Genomic DNA, 19,435 nt, shown 5'->3' on the forward strand with positions numbered 1-19,435 from the left:
CATAAGGGACACACTCAGGGGGCAGACTCAGTGAGCACCAAAGCCCCACTGAAGCAAGTCTTGTCTCATAAGGGTGTCTCCAGCACAGAAATTCTCCCATCGTAGACACAGCTGATCCTCATAGCCAATTGGCCTGGAGGTCAATTCCTCCCAGTGATACCGACAACAATCAAGGCTTAACTACAACAAGACTATGCACACAGCCCACAAAGGGGTGCACCAAGAGTGTCCACCTCAGGTAACTGAGGAGGCTGAGCCACTGGGCCCTATAGGACACCTAGCACACAAAACCACTCTATCAACTCAGGGAAGCAGTGAAAATGCGGAGACAAAGAAACCGGTCACAAATGAAACAAATGGAGGAAAGCAAACTACGGGATATAGAGTTCAAAACTACGGTTATAAGGTTTTTCAAGAATTTTCTAGAAAAGGCCGATAAATTTAGTGAGACCCTCGAGGATATGAAAAAGGACCAACTAGAAATTAAGCATACACTGACTGAAATAAAAAATAATATACAGAGATCCAACAGCAGACTAGAGGATCGCAAGAATCAAGACAAAGATTTAAAATACAAAGAAGAAAAAAACACCCAACCGGAAAAGCAAAAAGAAAAAAGAATCCAAAAATATGAAGATAGTGTAAGAAGCCTCTGGGACAACTTCAAGCGTACCAACATCCAAATTATGGGGGTGCCAGAAGAAGAGAGAGAGCAAGATATTGAAAACCTATTTGAAGAAATAATGACAAAAAACTTCCCCCACCTGGTGAAAGAAATAGACTTACAAGTCCAGGAAGCGCACAGAACCCCAAACAAAAGGAATCCAAAGAGGTCCACACCAAGACACATCATAATTAAAATGCCAAGAGCAAAAGACAAAGAGAGAATATTAAAAGCAGCAAGAGAAAAACAGTTAGTTACCTACAAGGGAGCACCCATACGATTGTCAGCTGATTTCTCAACAGAAACTATGCAGGCCAGACGGGATTGGCAAGAAATATTCAAAGTGATGAAGAGCAAGAACCTACAACCACGATTATTCTACCCAGCAAAACTATCATTCAGAATTGAAGGTCAAATAATGAGCTTCACAGATAAGAAAAAGCTAAAGGAGTTCATCACCACCAAACCAGTATTATATGAAATGCTGAAAGGTATTCTTTAAGAAGAGGAAGAAGAAGAAAAAGGTAAAGATAAAAATTATGAACAACAAATACATATCTATCAACAAGTGAATCTAAAAATCAAGTGAATAAAAAATCTGATGAACAGAATAATCTGGTGAATAGAATCAGGGGCATAGAAAGGGAGTGGACTGACAATCCTTGGGAGGAAAGGGGTGTGGGGGGTGCGGGAAGAGACTGGACAATAATCATACACCTATGGATGAGGACAGTGGGGGGGGAGGGGAAAGGCAGAGGGTGGGGTGGGAACCGGGGGAAAAAGAGGAACAACTGTAATAATCTGAACAATAAAGATTTAATTAAAAAAATAAAATAAAAAAACAAAATGTCCCCTCGGGAGTTCGACCAGGAGACCAGGAGTTTGATCACTTGCTATGACGTACACTGACCACCAGGGGGCGGCGCAGAACAAAGGAAGGCCCAGCCAGCAGCCAGCAGCCAGCAGCCAGCAGCCAGGGAAGGAAGGCCCTGATTGCCAGCCAGGCCTAGAGACCCTACTCGTGCATGAAATTTGTGCACCAGGCCTCCAGTTAAAGTATAAAAATTCATCCACTTTGCCAGGCTGGTGTGCCTCAGTGGTTGAGCGCTGACCCAGGAACCAAGAGGTCATGGTTTGATTTCTAGTCAAGGCACATGCCCAGGTTGCAGGCTCAATCCGCAGTTGGGGTTGTGTAGGAGGCAGCCCATCGATGATTCTCTCTCATCAGTGATGTTTCTATCTCTCTCTCTCTTCTCTCCCTCTCCCTCTCCCTTCCGCTCTGAAATCAATAAAAACATATTTTTTAATTGTCTTAAAAAGAATGAACCCTAATGTGAACTATGTTCTCTGAGTGGTAATAATGTGTCAGTGTAAGTTTACTGATCAGAACAAATGTACCACTCTGATGTGGAATGTTGATGGGGGGAAGGCTGTGTGCGTGTGGGGACAGGGAGTATATGGGAAAAATCTCTGTACTTTCTGCTCAATTTTGCTGTGAAACTAAAACTGCTGTAAAAAAATACACAACTTTATTAATTTAAAAAATCAATTTTGTAATTTTAATTTAAAGTAAGACAGAAAATATCGAATAGCATTATACATATTAGGATAACCATTATTTAGTAAAAGCCTTTTTTCAAACATATATGAATATAAGCATAAACACACACACACACACATATATATATGGGGTCTCAATATAAAATATGGGTGTGTTTTGTTTTTTTTTCTTGTGGTTCTGGTCAAAAAGGTTTGAAAGCCACTGATATAAAAGCTCTACGTTTCTTTTGCCTCTAAAGCATACATAAATTATTACTTCTCCTCTTTTAGGAACAAATCTTAGCATACCTGCTCCGACATAATTTACAGCTTTAGCAGCTCGGACTGCAGCTTCCCCAAGCTTTTTTCTTACTTCAGGTTTAATACCGGGCTACAAACAAATATTTAAATAAATTCCCATTAGTACTTTGTCCCACTAGAAATTCCCACTAAGATCCAATATTACATCTTCATGGAGCAAATACTACATTCAAGAGATAATAAAGATAAAAAGCTAACTGTCACAATGCCAAAGTTTAATGGTTCTGCTAGTAATTTCTATGACTTGCAGATATTTCTCAGCATAGTGATATATCTGTGTCCCTTGTTCCTACGTAACTGTTATAACGATATGTCTACTTAAAATTAAATGTATCAATATAAAAACTTTGAACAGTCCCTATTTTAAGAGGATAAAGCAATCTGGATCAGGTGTGCAATAATTATCTTGGAATACGGTAAACCTTGAGATTCCAAGTTAATAAAAACGGTTCAAAAAAAGAAATGTATGTCAATAAATAGGCAAAGCTTTTAACATTTTAAAAACTGAGCTCTACAGATATATATTTAAACAGTCACTGTTTCAAAATAAGGCTTTACTGAAATTGTTGTTGTTGACACTTACTTCAAAAGGCATAATATACTCTACAACAGAAATTAAAATTTTAATATGCGAATAACAAACTGATTACCAGAAATCTCAGATCCCTGAACTGATAAAACTACATACTGATAAAAACATGCATGTTTAGTCTCCCCTTATCCATGGGGATATGTGCCAAGATCTCCAGTGGAGCCCTGGCCGGTGTGGCTCAGTTGGTTGGAGCTTCGTCCTATACACTGAGAGGTGGCAGGTTTGATTCCTGGTCAAGGCACATAACTGGGTTGTGGGTTTGATCCCCAGTTGGGGCACCTGCAGGAGGCAACCAATCGATGTTTCTCTTCCTCTCTAAAATCAATAAAGGACTTAAAAATATATATATATATATTCAGTGGATCCCTGAAACCACAGATAGTACCAAACCCTATGTATGTTTTTCCTATACCTACAGACCTTTTAACTTAAAGGAAGCAATTACAGCTTCTCTTTGACATGTCCAAATTGTCAGCATCACTACTCTTGCACTTTGGAGCTATTATTAAGTAAAATAAGGGTTACTTGAACATAAGTATGTAATGTAATAGTCAATCTGATAACCAAGACAAATACCAAGTGACTAACAGGCGGGTTAGCCTATACAATGTGGATACACTGGACTAAGAGTGATGCACATCCCAGGTGGGATGGCATAAGATTTCATCACACTACTCAGGACGGTGTGATATTTAAAACTTACAAATTTTCAGGAATTTTATTATATTTTTGGAATTTCTGTCTTAATATTTTCAAACCACAACTGACCATGGGTAACTGAAGCTCTAGATAAGGAGGGACTATTGTATATAACCTTGAACAGGAAAAGAAGCCTGTGGCAGTAGCAGGCTCCAAAGAAATGTAAATCCAAAAATAAGTAAAACCACGCCTGGATGGTGTGGCTCAGTGGTTGAGCATCGACCCAGGAACCAAGAGGTCACTGGTTTGATTCCCAGTGAGGGCACAAGCCTGGGTTGCAGGCTCCATCCCCAGTAGGGGGCGTGCAGGAGGCAGTCAATTGATGATGCTTCTCTCTCATGGATGTTCCTATCTCTCTATCCCTCTCCCTTCCTCGCTCTCTAAAAATCAATAAATAACATTTAAAAAACAGACAAACCAGGAGTAGGCCTTGGACCCGGAGAACAACCTAAGCCAGTCAAAATTTGTCCAATAAGAGCAAATCTCTCTCCTCAACAATACAGCAGGAAGATGACTGATATATTTCAGGTAACCTTAAACAGCAGTTAAAACAAGTCTTCTGCATAGAAAATACATTCTAACTAGACCAGTGGTCGGCAAACTCATTAGTCAACAGAGCCAAATATCAACAGCACAACGATTGAAATTTCTTTTGAGAGCCCAATTTTTTAAACTTAAACTTCTTCTAACGCCACTTCTTCAAAATAGACTCGCCCAGGCCGTGGTATTTTGTGGAAGAGCCACACTCAAGGGGCCAAAGAGCCTCATGTGGCTTGCGAGCCGCAGTTTGCCGACCACAGAACTAGACCATTTCATTCCTTTAAACATTTGGTTAATTACAATTTAAAATCTGCATGGAAACCAGATATAGCTGCTCACTCTAAGTCAGTACCTTAGGTCAGAGGAGCATGTCCTAAAAACTATTCAGATGGAATACAGCCCTGTTGTGTCCTGTGTGGTGGCCCCAGAACTTCAACCTCTCATCCCCACACTGCCGGGGGATGGGGGGAGGGTGTAAGTGGGGGGAACGTATCCTTACTAGTATACTACTACTTGGAAGCAGCTGTCCAGCAGGACTTTGGGGGAGACACGAGCTTCACAGATTTCTGATATGAAAATCAGAGTGACTAGTGTTTCCATTATAGAGAAGATGACAGACTTCTTTACAAGGTCCTTACCCCGGGGGCTTCCTCAATGATCTTCTGATGCCTCCTCTGGACACTACAGTCTCTCTCAAACAAGTACACAGCGTTGCCATGGTGATCACCAAACACCTGGACTTCTACATGCCTATTTAAAAGCAAACACTCATGTTAATACACTTTCCTAAGGATGACAAATATCACATTCCATAGGCCAGACTCTTGTCCAAGGTGACCAGGATTCCTCTGTTTTTATTTTACACATGATGGGATATTTTGACCTCAAAACAGAGAATGTGAATTTAGAAACAGAACCACAGTAAACCTTATAAACACCCAATGGAAAACATTCCATTTATTGGATGAGCAGTAAAGAAAAAATACATATGAAATAACTGGGAAATAAGAAAAGACAGGAAACACAAGAGACTATATAGGGTGTCCTAGAAAAATGTATACACACTTTAAGAGCTGACAGCTCAATTTTGAAAGTGAAATGTACTTAAATAAACACTGCCTTTATAATTATACAAGGTGTGTGTATACGTTTTTGGGGGGACACCCTATATTTATGACCTCAGAGTGGGGCAAGGTACAAAAAGTACAAACTGTTAAGGCAAATACTGGCAAAGCTGACTATTTAATAATTATAAGTTATACTCTTATTTCATATATCTTCAAAAAGCCAATGAAAACTTTTTTATGATCAGGATTTTTTTTTAAAATCAACTCCTATAGTCTGATTTTTTAAACTATGACAGATTGAAAATTTAAATGTTAAGAAATAAATTAACATGGCTCATTAGTTTTTAAGACTATACTAACATTAAATCATAAAAAAACAAAAAGGCACTTAAATGTTGAGTATAAAAATAGCAAAATGACGAGAAATCATACTGAGAGTAAACGCACATAACACTTATGAAAACAAGGCTAACACAGACCATCTGGTGAATATAAGAAAGCATTCTTCTCAATAGGTTTATTGTGATATGTTCACACTGTAGTTCACCTCACATATTCACCACCATAATACAGAAATGAGGGATCAGCAAATGTTTTCCCCATTGACTAGTTAAAACAAAAACTGTCAAACCTAGAAAAAAATTTAAAGAAACCTGGAAGTCAGAGGGAAGTGGGGAGGAGGGCATGGAGAGATTAACCAAAAAACTTATATGCATACTAGAGGCCCGGGGCACAAAATTCGTGAACTCAGTGGCGAGGGAGGGGGAGAGGGAGGTCCCTCAGCCTGCCTATGCCCTCTCACAGTCTGGGAGCCCCGCAATTGATAGCCCCGAAGAGGTAGGCCCCGCCCATCCGGCTGGGACTCCACAATGGATCGCCCCACAGAGGGAAGCCCTGCCCACCCACTGCAGCCGGTCGGTGGCTCTGTGGCCTGGGCCTCCCTCTGTAGGGCTATCATGGGGTGATGGCCAGGCCCTAACCAATCGCTTCACACCCGCCTTGGATGGCCTGGCGCCATTGGGTGTCATAGCATGGTTGTCTGGAAGGTTGTCTGGATGGTCGTTCTGCTGTTCGGTCATTCAGTCGATTTGCATATTACGCTTTTATTATTATAGATATGCATGCCCAGGGACACAAACAATAGAGCTGTGAAGGCCTTCGGGGTCTGTGTGTGAAGAGGGGCAATACAGGGAAAAGGGAGAGATATCTGCAATACTCTCAACAATAAAGATAAATAATAAAACAAACAAACAAACAAACCAGGAAGTCAGTTCTGGCCAGTGTGGCTCAGTTTTAATTCCCAGTGAGGGCACATGCCCAGGTTACAGGCTGGATCCCCGTAAGGAGTATGCAGGAGGCACCCAATTGATGCTTCACTCTAACATCCATGTTTCTCTCCCTCTTCCTTTCTCACTCTCTAAAAAAAAAAAAAATCATTAAAAAATCTTTAAAAAAAAACAAAAAAAGCACACAAAAAACAGGAAGTCTCGTAATGTCCTATTCAGCAGTGGCTCAGAGCTGTTCCTTTCTGTTCATTCCATAAAATACTTCATTAAACCACTTGGAAAAATTAATTTTCTTGATTTATCAGTTCCACTGGATGGTCCATTTGGAAATCTTCCTACCTGTCCAACACAATAGAAGTTGATTTCTTCCTTTTGGATTTGCCTTCTTGACCTTTCCTCCTCTTTTTATTGATCCTTAAGCTAACATCGCCAAATACACTCTTCTTATTATTTTGAACAAATTGTTAACTGTGAAGTCCTTGTCTAATGTTCTTCCTTTATTAGATCTGAGTTTCTAACCTGTATCATTTTCCTTCTCTTTGAAGAACTTCTGTTATCATTACTTGCAAGGCAAGTCTGCTGGTGACAAATTCCCTCAAGTTTTGTCTGAGGACATGTTTACTCCTCCTGCATGTCTGAGGATAATTTCATTGCATATAGATGTCTACATTTTATATATATTCCACTCCTCTTGATTCTTGCTTGCATGGTTTCTGTGAGATGTCTGATGTACTACAGGAAGTTTTAGCCCCTCTGACTTTTCCCAAGATGTCCTATTTGTGTTTGTTTTCTTATGTTTGAATATAATTTTAAAATTTCTTTGACAGTTATCCTCTTTGATGTCCTCTGAGCTTTCTGGTTCTGTAGTGTGGTGTCTGTCATTAATTTTGGGAACATTTTGGCCATTATTACTTTGGAATAGTTGTCCCATTCCTTTCTTTCTTCTTGTATTCAAATAAGCACATGTTACCTGGTACACCATTAAAAATTGTCCTGCAGTTCTTAGATAGTTCAGCTATACTGTATTTGTTTGTTTTCATTCTCACTTCTCTTTGTATTTGTTTGGGAAGTTTTCATTAACATATGTTCAAGGTCACTGATTCTTTCTCCAGCTGTGTCTAATTTACTGATTAGTCCATCAAATGCATTCTTCCTTTGTTATGATGTTTTTTTATTTCTAGCATTTTCATTTTATTTTTTTTCTTAAATTTCCATCTCTTTGTTTCATTACCCTCTGTTCTTGCATTTTTTTTTACTTGCTCCATTAGAGCATTTACATATTAACCACTTACTTTAAATTCCATAGATAATCCCAAAATCTGTCACATCTCAGTCTAGTTCTGATACTTGCCTTGTCATTCCAATTTGTGCTTTTTTATAATTTTTTTTAACCTTTAAGGCTTGGAATTTTTTTTTTTTTTTAAATCCAGATGTGATGGCCCTGGCTTGTGTGGCTCAATTGGTGGAAGCATTGTACAATACACACCAAAAGGTGGTGTGTTTGATTCCCGGTCAGGACACATATCCAGGGTGTAGTTCCATCCCTGGTCAGGATGCGTGCGGGAGGCAACCAAAGAATGTTTCTCTCTCATATCGATGTTTCTCTCTCTCTCCCCTCCTCTCTTTAAAATCAATGAAAATAAATAGACAAAAAAAAAAGGAAGGAAGGAAAGAAGGGAGGGAGGGGAAGAGGGAGGGAGGGAGGGAGGGAACCAGATGTGATGTATCCCACACCAGGAACTGAGGTAAACAAGCCTTGAATGTTTAATGTTAATCAGGTTTGGAGGCATGTTGTGTTTCATGTTTGCAGCACCTGTCGGTGCCAGAGGCTTCCCTTTCCTCCAATATCCTTGGTTTCCTTTTGTTTCTCCTGTTGTCTTTGGGCTTCAACAAGAACTGCTTTCTGGACCGAGTCTGTGTCCTGCACTTCTTTCAGCTGGAACCCACGGTTATTATACAGGAGCCCTGGTGACATGGTAGGGTGTAGGGCAGGGAAAACACTATGATCTTATGATTAAATCTCAGTGGTTTAGCTGACCTCTGTGCTTCAGAAGTGTTTTCCTAATACTGTTCACCCTTTGGTACAACGGGCAGGTTAGAGGTTAGACCTGGCTAGCTGCCCTTCCCCCAGGACAGAAAAGGTCTGGCAAAGCTTCCCTGGAAGTGCTGGCCTTGGTTTCTGAGAATAGACTGCTCTGGGCCTATTTCAGAAGGTTACTTTTCTACCCCCCAAGCCCCACATTTTAAGAGATTGCTTAGATTTTCACTGTGAGAACTTGGTGGGATTCCTGGCAATAAAACGAATGAAAAGTTGGGAGGCCCCCATAACACTGGGGGGCTTCAAGATTTTCTCACTATCAAGCTAGTCCACAATCAATCTCCAGTAATTTGTCAAAATTCCCATTTCAGTGTTCCTGTAAGTTTATGGCTCCAGCGGCTTCTGCTCCTGGCAGGCGGATCCGGGCTGTGCTTCGCTGCGTTCACGTGCCTGCCCAGACTTCAGGTGGTGGCTTCCCTGTGCCCTCAGCTCTCTTGTGGGTCTAGATCAGTGGTCGGCAAACCGCGGCTTGCGAGCCACATGCGGCTCTTTGGCCCCTTGAGTGTGGCTCTTCCACAAAATACCACGTGCGGGCGGGCGCGCACGTACAGTGCGACGGAAACTTCGTGGCCCATGCGCAGAAGTCGGTTTTCAGCCTGGGCGAGTCTATTTTGGAGAAGTGGCGTTAGAACACTCAAGGGGCCAAAGAGCCGCACGTGGCTCGCGAGCCGCGGTTTGCCGACCGCTGGTCTAAGTCACTGACTTTTCATTCTGTCCAGCTTTTTACTTGCTCTTCAGATGCAACAACTTCTAAGCTCTTTCCATGCTGGAGCTGAACAACCTGATTTTCAAATTACAATGATAAAATTCTACTTTCTACGGGCCCTCCCTTATCTTTCAGCTGCTCCAGAGAGGACGGCACTGTAGCAGGGGCTCCAGGTTCGGAAAGGAACATGCTGGGGCCAAACCAAGAGCAGAACACAACACAGTTTTTATTCTGAGGTCTCAAAACTTTGACACAGTTCTCCTTTGGCTACGTACAAAGGAAGATCACGGAGGAGTTGTGTTTTCTGTTTTGATTCTGTAAGCATCGAGTCTCTTGTGCCGTTTCCCTTTTGCTGACTGATCTTTTCTGCTGCTTGACCTAACTTAGAGGATCCGGAGCACTATCTCAGAACCAGTCCTAGCCGCTCCAATCAGCCACTGGGGGTCTGGCTGTAGTTCCGTCCCTGGCCAGGATGCGTGCGGGATACTGGTAGGTGGATACAGCTGGATTCTATTAGAAATGCCTTGATATTTTCTAAAAGTTCTAAAGTTTTTCATTTCCTAGTTACATTTTAAAGTCACATAGATTATTTATTGACTCTGAAGTGAAGACGGAACCTGGTTTCTTTTATTACCCTCCAAATAGTACACTTTGAAGACTATTTTCTGTCCCAGCCTTTCAGATAAACACAATAACTGATCAGATCTAGAAAACATCTTGTATGTACTTTCCTCAGTTACCAGCACCATCTTGACAATTTTCTCACACTCCATTAATTCAACAGGTAACTATTTAGCAGGATAGAACATAGTGTATTCAGTACAATTATCATGATATCAAAATATTATTAGTAGAAAATACGGCACAGAAATACATAGAAATATTACTACACTTAGAGAACGAGATTATGAGTGACTTTGTTTTCCAACTCCTGTATTTTCCAAAAAAAAAAAAAAACTGTAATGTATTCACATTACTTCTATATTCAAAAAAATATTATTGATGTCTATCATGAAGAAAGTAATATGCCAGGTAGTAATATATAGGGGGAAATGAAAAAGAAATATACTAGCAGGTCCTTGATTCCCAGGAGTTTCCCAGCTATTGGAGGAATAAATTACAATGTGAGGTAATATGTAGCTAACGTTTCACAAGGAAAGAATGTACAGCTTCAAACACTGTTGGAGCAGGGAGTCACAGTCACCGAAATAGCTAGCTAATGTGTCCACAACAATCTAACTCAAGAGTACGCCACGGCAGAGTCGGCCTGTTCTTTTGCAAAGATCCAGTGGGAGGGAGCCTGGTTTATCTTAGAGTCTCTGTCTTTTCCTGGCTTCCCACCGGCAGGCAGCATGTGTTATGCGCTCCTAATCCACTGGCCGACTTTAAGGTTGACTTTTTTTTATTTTAACAAACTCTAAATGAATTTAATTTGCTGTGCCATGTTCAGGGACAGTTCTAAGCTTGTATGGTCTGAAACAAAAACTATTTGGGGGCCCTCTTTAAAAAGAAGACACAATTAGGTAATGGAACTTGGAAGAGGTTCATGCAAGGGAAGCTTCAGCTCATTACCTTCAAGGTAAATCCCTCTCTAGTCATGGTTCCCAAATGAGTTATTCTTTATCAGGTCACTGGACTTACAGGATAACTATATCTACATCTGTATCTATGTAAATCACCCAAAAGTCTATGAAGCAGGAAGCTTTTATAATCAATCAGTACCTTATGTTAAGCAATAGGCATAAAAAGAAAACTCCAGAAAATAAAAATAAAAATTAGGTATTTACATGGCATTTGTTATTGTGGTACCTGGAGAAGCAGTTTAGTGCAGTGGCTTGGAGTGTGAATTTCAGAGTCAAACTGCCTGGGTTGAAATCCAAGCTCCACTATTTCTTAGCTAGGAGACCTCAGGCAAGTTATCTGATGTGACTATTCTGTTGCTCAGTATCCTCACCTGCAAAATGGGAATACTGTCCTCTAAAGGAGTTCTTGCAAGAACTAGATTAGAATTTGGACAGCAAGATTAGTTAGTGTATGTAAAATATTTAGGACCCAGCATATGGTGAGTGCAATAAAAGTGTGAGCTGTTGGTAACACATCACTTACAATTATAATTCAGTTGGGTAACTATTTCCATTTTCTGAGCATCTCAACTGATGCTTACAGAGTTCTGTAAAATATAGCTTAATTTCTTTTTTGTTTTTGTTTTTAGAAAGGTGACATGGGCACATAGTAACCTGAAGATAGATGAGGTGTGATTGTGCTAGTGTGCTCTTGAAACGCATTGGTTAATCCTCACCCAAGGATATTTTCCCCCCATTGATTTTTAGAGAGAGTGGAAGGGAGCGGGGGGGAGAGAGAAACATCGATGTGAGAGAGACATCCATTGGTTGCCTCCTGCACATGCCCTGACTCGGGCCAGGATCTGGCCTGCAACCTAGGTACATGCCCTTGACCGGGAATCAAACCCTGGACCCTTGGGTCTACGGGCTGATACTCTAACCACTGAGCAAAACCAGCCAGGGCAATATAGCTTAATTTCTTATAAGAATTTTTTTTTATTTTAAAAAGACCCTAAATTACATCAAAAAGTAATGGATTGAATGAATTAATGGCATATCAATATCATGGAACCAATATTAAGGTCAACAAAAAGAATGAGATCTATGGGAAGATCTGACATGGAAAGATCTCTGATATAATATTAACACACAATATTATATAAGATTTGATTCACTGTTCTTCTGTATGTATGTTGTATTCTGTTTGTATATGTATAAATGTATCTATTCACATAGAAAATGCCTGGAAGTATGCATACCATACCATTATAGTGGGTACCTCAGGGGTGGGATTGGGGAATTTATGTACTTATGTCTTACTAGAACTTTGTATTTTATATAATATGTGTGCATTTTTTATAATTAAAAAAAATCTGAGTCAGAAAAAAAAAAGCTATCCCCACCTTGGAGTGTCTACAAACTTCTCAATCAGCATAGCATCATCGTTGAAAGACTTCTTTGCTTCCCTCCGGGCTGATTCCAACTGTTCTTGAAATTCTTTTTCTGATCTAGCGATCCTCATACCCTAAGATGAAAGGTAGATTTGACTACAACATAAATAAAACAAGGGAGAGTAGGCAGAAATGGAAAATATGAGCACGCACAGTCTTACTTTTCCTCCTCCACCACGGACGGCTTTGATCATGACGGGGTAGCCGATCCTCCCAGCATGCTCTCTCAGGCACTGGTCTGTCTGGTCCTCACCGTGATAACCTTCCACAACAGGCACTCCAGCGGCAGCCATTATGGATTTGGATGTACTTTACAATAAAAAAGCCCGAGATACCCAAATTCTATGAAATTTCATACAAGAGAAACAAATACAGCCCAGTCTACAAAATATAATGGAACTTTTTATTTTATGTTTAATTTCTTCTTTTTTATTGAATTTATTGGGGTCATATTAGTTAATAAAATTTTATAGGTTTCAGGCGTATAATTCTATAATACATCATCTGTATTATAATGGAACTTTTCAAAGAAAACACCCCATAGATAAAGAAAGAACTACAGTCTGAGATAACAAATATTAATACAAATATTAAAATATCTGTTGATTTCCCTCAATCCATTTTTTCATGTGGTAGCTTATCCTACATTGTTTTTAACCCCCCAAAAGAATTAGCATGTTGATTAGAAATACTAATTAGCTAAGGATTTTCTGTAACTCCCTGGAGTGGCAGATAAACAACTTATGCCTATGACAACAAAAGTGTATTATTAGCTTGTCTATTATAGGTAAAATAAATCATTTCAATTGACCTTATTTAAAAAACATAAACTCATACCTCTTTATACCCATGTCCCTAATTGCAGATGAGGGAGGACCTATAAAAATAATTCCTTCTTGCTTACATAGTTCGGCAAATTCCATGTTTTCTGAAAGAAAACCATACCCAGGATGGATAGCCTAGAAGCGAGAAATGAAAAGACAAATTTACTAGCACTCCACTGGCAAATGGGATGCAGGCGGCATCGTTTTCCTGTGGGGAGGCCTCTCTGTAAGCTGGTGGCACCTACACTACGCTATCAAAGCCTGTTTCCAAACAGACATCTGAAACATTCACACTAAAGTTCTGAAGCCTTACCTGAACCAGAAGAATCTGTATTTCTTTTTATTGTGGTAATATATACATAAGATAAATCTCTATTTTAACCACGTTTAAGTGCACAATTCTGGGCAACCATTACCACCAACCATCTCCAGAACGCTTTCATCACCCCAAACAGAAACTCAGTACCACATTAGACACTAACCCCCCACTCCCTGGTAACTTTCTGTCTTACAAATTTTACTTTCTGTCTCTATGAATTTGTTTATTCTAGGAACCTGATATAAGTGGAATTGTACAAACTTACCCTTTTGTGTCTGGCTTATTTCACGAGGCAGAATGTTTCCCAGGTTCATCCATGTAGTAGCATGTATCAGAATTTCATTCCTTTTTTAAGGCTGAATAATATTCCCCTGTATGTATATATTCGACATTTTGTTTACCACTCACCTGTTGATGGATGTGGATTGTTTCCACCTTCTGGCTATTATGAATAATGCTGCTATACTAGTACACATTGATGTACCTGTATCTCTTTGAGTCCTTGCTTTAAATTCTTATAAATATCAATCTACAAGTGGAAGAATCTGTATTTTAATTTATAATAATACTACTTTTAGGGTAGAATGTCAAGGAGTATTCGTAGGAGTAAAGGTAATGGGGATTTCTTGACTCTGCCTTCATACAGGGCTGGCCTAGAACTGAAACTGTGGAACCCACAAGCTGAGAAGAGCACACTAGCACAATCACACCCCATCTATCTTCAGGTTACTATGTGCCCATGTCACCTTTCTAAAAAGAAAACTAAGAAGCAAACAAAAAGTCATACACTAAAGCCTGTATACACTGAGTGGCCAGATTATTATGATCTCTGAACGCATAATAATCTGGCCACTCAGTGTGTGTGTGTGTGTGTGTGTGTGTGTGTGTGTATTTTTAGAGGCCTGGTGCATGAATTCGTGCATGGGTGGGGTCTGGCCAGCCTGGCAAGGGGGAGGGGACATGGGCGGTTGGCTGGCCTGCCTGCTGGCCAAACTCCTGGTCGAGGGGACAATTTGCATATTAGCCTTTTATTATATAGGATATACACTGAGTATCCAGATTATTATGCGTTCAGAGGTCATAATAATCTGGCCACTCAGCATATACTTTAGTGAAAGCGGATCACCTCAGACTTTTGCCTAGTTATTTGCAAGTCCCTCAGAGTTTTAACAAATTTATGTATCTGGCTTTCTCACTCACAAAAGGGGACAATCGGTGACCCAAGAACAGTGTGTTTTCTTAGGGCAAACATGCCAACAGGAAAGAGGGAAGACACAGGAAAGCAAACAGCTGCAGCTAGATTATTTAGTGAGGGATGAAGCAACTCGGTCTCCCACTTCAGTAGCCCTCAGGACATCTGCTCTTCTAAAATAATAATTATAACCAATCCTCTCTAATAAAATGGTAATATGCAAATTAACCATCACTCCGCCACATAAGCCACGCCCACCAGCCAATCAGGGCGAGTATGCAAATTAACCCCATCCAAGATGGCTACAGCCACAGAGAACAAGGTTTCCCAGGTAACAGAGGAAGCCAAGCTTTCCATAGCCGTTGCAGGCCTAAGCCTCCACTCAAGCTACAAAGTTTCAATTATAGAAGGTAAACAAATTCAAACAAATGGCGGCAGAATGGAGCTTGAGAGAGCAGGCCAGGGTTGCCGGCAGCAACAGGGGAAGCAAAGCTTTCCGCACACCCTGGCTGGGCTCACCCGCTTAAGGCTACAAAGTTTCAATTGTAGAAGGTGAATTAACTGCCACAGAAATGGCTGCTGCCCCGGAGGGAGCAGCAGACTTGGCTCCGCTCCAGGCTACAAAGTTTCAATTGTAGAAGGAAAATAAATTCCAGATACCAGGGCCTCCACTTGGGTTGCCAGGGGGCGTGGCCGGCCTGCAAACCACCATAGGCCCCTCGCTCAGGCCGCCCCACGCCCCAAGGGAACCCCACCCTGATCCGGGACACCTTTCAGGGCAAACCAGCTGGCCCCCACCCGTGCACCAGGCCTCTATCCTATCTAATAAAAGAGTAATATACAGATTGATCATCACTGCAACACACAATATAGCTGCCCCCATGTGATAAAAGATCCTGCCCCCATGTGGACACAAGATGGCCACCACAAGATGGCCAGCAGGAGAGGGCAGTTGGGAGGCACCCTGCCTGCAAGGGCGGGCAGTTGAGAGGGACCAAGCCTGCAAGGGAGGGCAGTTGGAGGTGATCAACCCTGCAGGAGAGGGCAGTTAGGGGTAACCAGGCTGGCAGAGGAGGGAAGTTGGGGGCAAACAGGCTGGCAGGGGAGCAGTTAAGCATCAACCAGGCTGGCAGTGGAGTGGTTAGGGGGTGATCAGGCTGGCAGGCAGAAGCGGTTAGGGGCAATCAGGAAGGCAGGCAGGCAAGCAGTTGGGAGCCAGGAGTCCTGGATTGTGAGTCGGACATCCTTTGAGGGGTCTCAGATTGGAGAGGGTATAGGCTGGGCTGAGGGACAACCCCCCGCTGTGCACGAATTTTGTGCACCGGGCTTCTAGTCCTATATAATAAAAGCCTAATATGCAAACCGACCAAACTGTGGAATGACCAGTGGAACGACTGGTCACTATGATGCGCACTGACCACCAGGGGGCAGACGCTCAACACAGGAGCTGTCCCCTGGTGGTCAGTGTGCTTCCACGGGGAGAGCGCTGCTCAGCCAGAAGCCGGGCTCACAGCTGGCGAGCACAGCGGTGGTGGTGGAAGCCTCTCCCGCCTCCGTGGCAGCGCTAAGGAGTAGTGAGCTGAGAGGTAAGGAGCAGTGAGCAGGCAGGCAGTAAGGAGCGAGGGGTCCCAGACTGTGAGAGGGTGCAGGCTGGGCTGAGGAACACCCCCTGCCTCAGTGCACGAATTTCGTGCACCAGGCCTCTAGTTGAATATAAAAAGAAAGCTCTGCCAACCCTATTTCAAAATAGTTACATTTAAAGGACATTTCAAAATTAAAGCAGTTAGCTTCCAATGTCTGGGAAACTCATGTGAATAGAAAAAACCATATCTTACTGATGGCAAACAACAAAATGCTAAATATTGAATAAAATGCGAAAAGTCACATTTTGATGTCAGTTTGGAATTTTGTTTCTTTCAAACCAATGCTCAATTTTAGACATCTTCTATGAAATGGTCAAATGTTATTTATGCTAAGCAAACTGAAAAAGATCTACACTCTGTCCTCCCTGGTTTGCTAACAGCTTTTTTTAATTTTTATTAGGTATGATTTACATATATAACATTCACCCTTTATAGTTTCATGAATTTAGTAAATTTATACAATTGTGCAACTATTACTACAATCCAGTTTTAGAACACTTCTATCACTCAAAAAAGTTCCTGTGTGCCCATGTGCATAACTAATTAATTCTTACTTCTAGAACCAAGCAACTTACTGACCTGCTGTCTCTATAGTTTCACTTTTTTTTTTTTAGAAATTTCCTAGAAATGTAATCATACAGTACACATAGTCTTATGTGTCTGACTTCTTTAACTTAGCATAATTTTGGGGGGGGGGACATTTTAAATATATATATATTTTTATTGATGTCAGAGAGGGAAAGAGAGGGAGAGAGATAGAAACATCAACGATGAGAGAGAATCATTGACTGGCTGCCTCCTGCACACCCCCTATTGGGCATGTGCCCTTGACTGGAATCAAACCCAGGACCCTTCAGTCCGCAGGCCGACGCTCTAGCCACTGAGTCAAACTGGCCAGGGCACTTAGTGTAATTTTTTGAGGTTCATCCTTGTTATTGTAGTTTATTGCATCGGTAGTTTATTTCTTTTTATAGAGTTGATTCCACTATGCTACATTTAGTTCATGATTTCATTTGGATTTTTTTTCCAATTTGGGGCCATTATGAATAATGTTGTTATGAACATTCATACAAGCCTATTTTTCACTTATCTTGGGTAAATGCTCAGGAGGGCAACTGTTGGGTCAAAATATAGTAAGTATACATTTAAATTTTTAAGTTTTCTAAAGAAGCTGTCCTATTTTGCATTTCTACCAGCAATATCTGATGGTTTCAAGTTTCTCCAAATTCCTGCCAACATTTATTATCTGTCTTTTAGATTTATAACATCCTAATGAGTGTGAAATGGTATATAACTGTTTGTTTTTTTATTTCAGAGAGGAAGGGAGAGGGAGAGAGAGATAGAAACATCAATGATGAGAGAGGATCATTGATCGGCTGCTTCTGCACGCCTCTTACTGGGAATCGAGCCTGCAACTCGGGCATGTGCCCTTGACCGGAATCAAACCTGGGACCCTTCAGTCCACAGGCCAACGCTCTAGCCACTAAGCCAAACTGGCTAGGGCTATAACTGTGGTTTTTAATGTCAATTTCCCTAACGACTAATGATATTGAGTATCTTTTATTTGGCTTATTGGCCATTTGTGTATCTTCTTTGGTGATGTGTCTATTCAAATCTTTTGCCCATTTTCTTCAATTGGGTTGTTTGAATTGTAAAGTGTTCCTTAAAAATTCTGGATACAACTCTTTATCAAATATATGTGATGCACATATTTTCTCCCAGTCCATGGCTAATCTTTTAAGTTCTTAGTGGTTTCTTTTGAAGAGCAAAAGTTTTAAATTTTGGTGAAGTTTATTTTATCAATTTTTTCTTTTATGAATCTTGCTTATGATATTATATCAAAGAAATTATTGCCTAACCTTCTCAAAGATTTTCTCTTTATGTTTTCTTCCAGAAATTTTATAATTGTAGGTCTTCCATTTAGGTATATGCTACATTTCAAGTTATTTTTGTTTTTTATGAAAAGTGTAAGGTAAGAGTGTAGGAATTAGACTTTAGGTTCATCTTTTTGCATATAGATAGCCAATTGTTCCAGCACCATTTGTTGAAAAAACCACCCTTTCCCTATTACATTACTTTACCTTTATGCAAAAATTAATTAACCATAAATGTGCAACTTTCTATTCTGTTCCACTAACCTGTGTATTTATCCTTCTGTTAACACACTGTTGGTTACTGTAGCTTTATAATGAGTTTTGAAATAGAGGGTCTAAACCCTACACCAAGCATGTCAAATTCGCGGCCGGCGGGCCGCATGCCTCGTTTAAATGCCCTAGACATTTGTTAGTCTTTTCAAACTTGTTTTAACTATATACTAGGCCTTTAGCTATTTGAGGACCGCTTGTCAATTTCTATAAAATAGCCTGTTGGGATTTTGATATAGAGTGAATTAAATCTATCAGTCAATTTGGAAAGAATTGCCATCTTAACAATATTGAGTCTTCCAATGATTTATCTACCTATTTATTTAGGACTCATTTAATTTCTCTCAGCAATGTTTTAGTTTTCAATACACTGGTCTTGAACTACTTTTGCTAACTTTGTTACTATTTGATTTTGATGATACCATTTATGACTGTAACTGTTTCCTTAATTTCATTTTCAAAGTGTTGCTAGCTTCCCTTCTTTTGAATAGATATTAAACTGATAGAACTCTGATGAGCTAGATAAGTACTCTCCCTTCAAACTAAAAAGGAAAGCAGCTATCTACTTGTGAATATCGAGTTCAATCAGACATTCTGGGAATGACCTCAAGAAGTTTAATTTCTCTTAAGAAGAATAGCTTACTATAGCCAAACCACAGTATTCTTGGGCATTTGAACGGATTAAAAAAGAAAAACTAGCAATACTACCACCACCAGTGGGCAATTTCCTTACCCATCAGGCATATATTTAGCTGCCAGTTCACCCTGGTGGTTCACAAAATTGCAAG

General features: G+C 40.6%; 1 protein-coding gene across 2 annotated transcripts in view; it reads right to left on the reverse strand.

Annotated features, from left to right (window-relative positions):
• MCCC1 (methylcrotonyl-CoA carboxylase subunit 1) overlaps positions 1-19,435 on the reverse strand; it is a 62,843-nt gene that overhangs the window by 25,959 nt on the left and 17,449 nt on the right. For both annotated transcript variants that reach the window (XM_054713777.1, XM_008142348.3), the window contains exons 5-9: positions 13,363-13,484; positions 12,687-12,834; positions 12,478-12,599; positions 4,994-5,105; positions 2,513-2,594 (exon numbers count right to left, since the gene is read on the reverse strand). In XM_054713777.1, the coding sequence (XP_054569752.1) occupies positions 2,513-2,594; positions 4,994-5,105; positions 12,478-12,599; positions 12,687-12,834; positions 13,363-13,484 (586 nt within the window). The remainder of the gene's footprint in view (positions 1-2,512; positions 2,595-4,993; positions 5,106-12,477; positions 12,600-12,686; positions 12,835-13,362; positions 13,485-19,435) is intronic.

This window comes from Eptesicus fuscus, chromosome 3 (assembly GCF_027574615.1).
Source record: "Eptesicus fuscus isolate TK198812 chromosome 3, DD_ASM_mEF_20220401, whole genome shotgun sequence".
Lineage (NCBI taxonomy): Eukaryota > Metazoa > Chordata > Mammalia > Chiroptera > Vespertilionidae > Eptesicus > Eptesicus fuscus.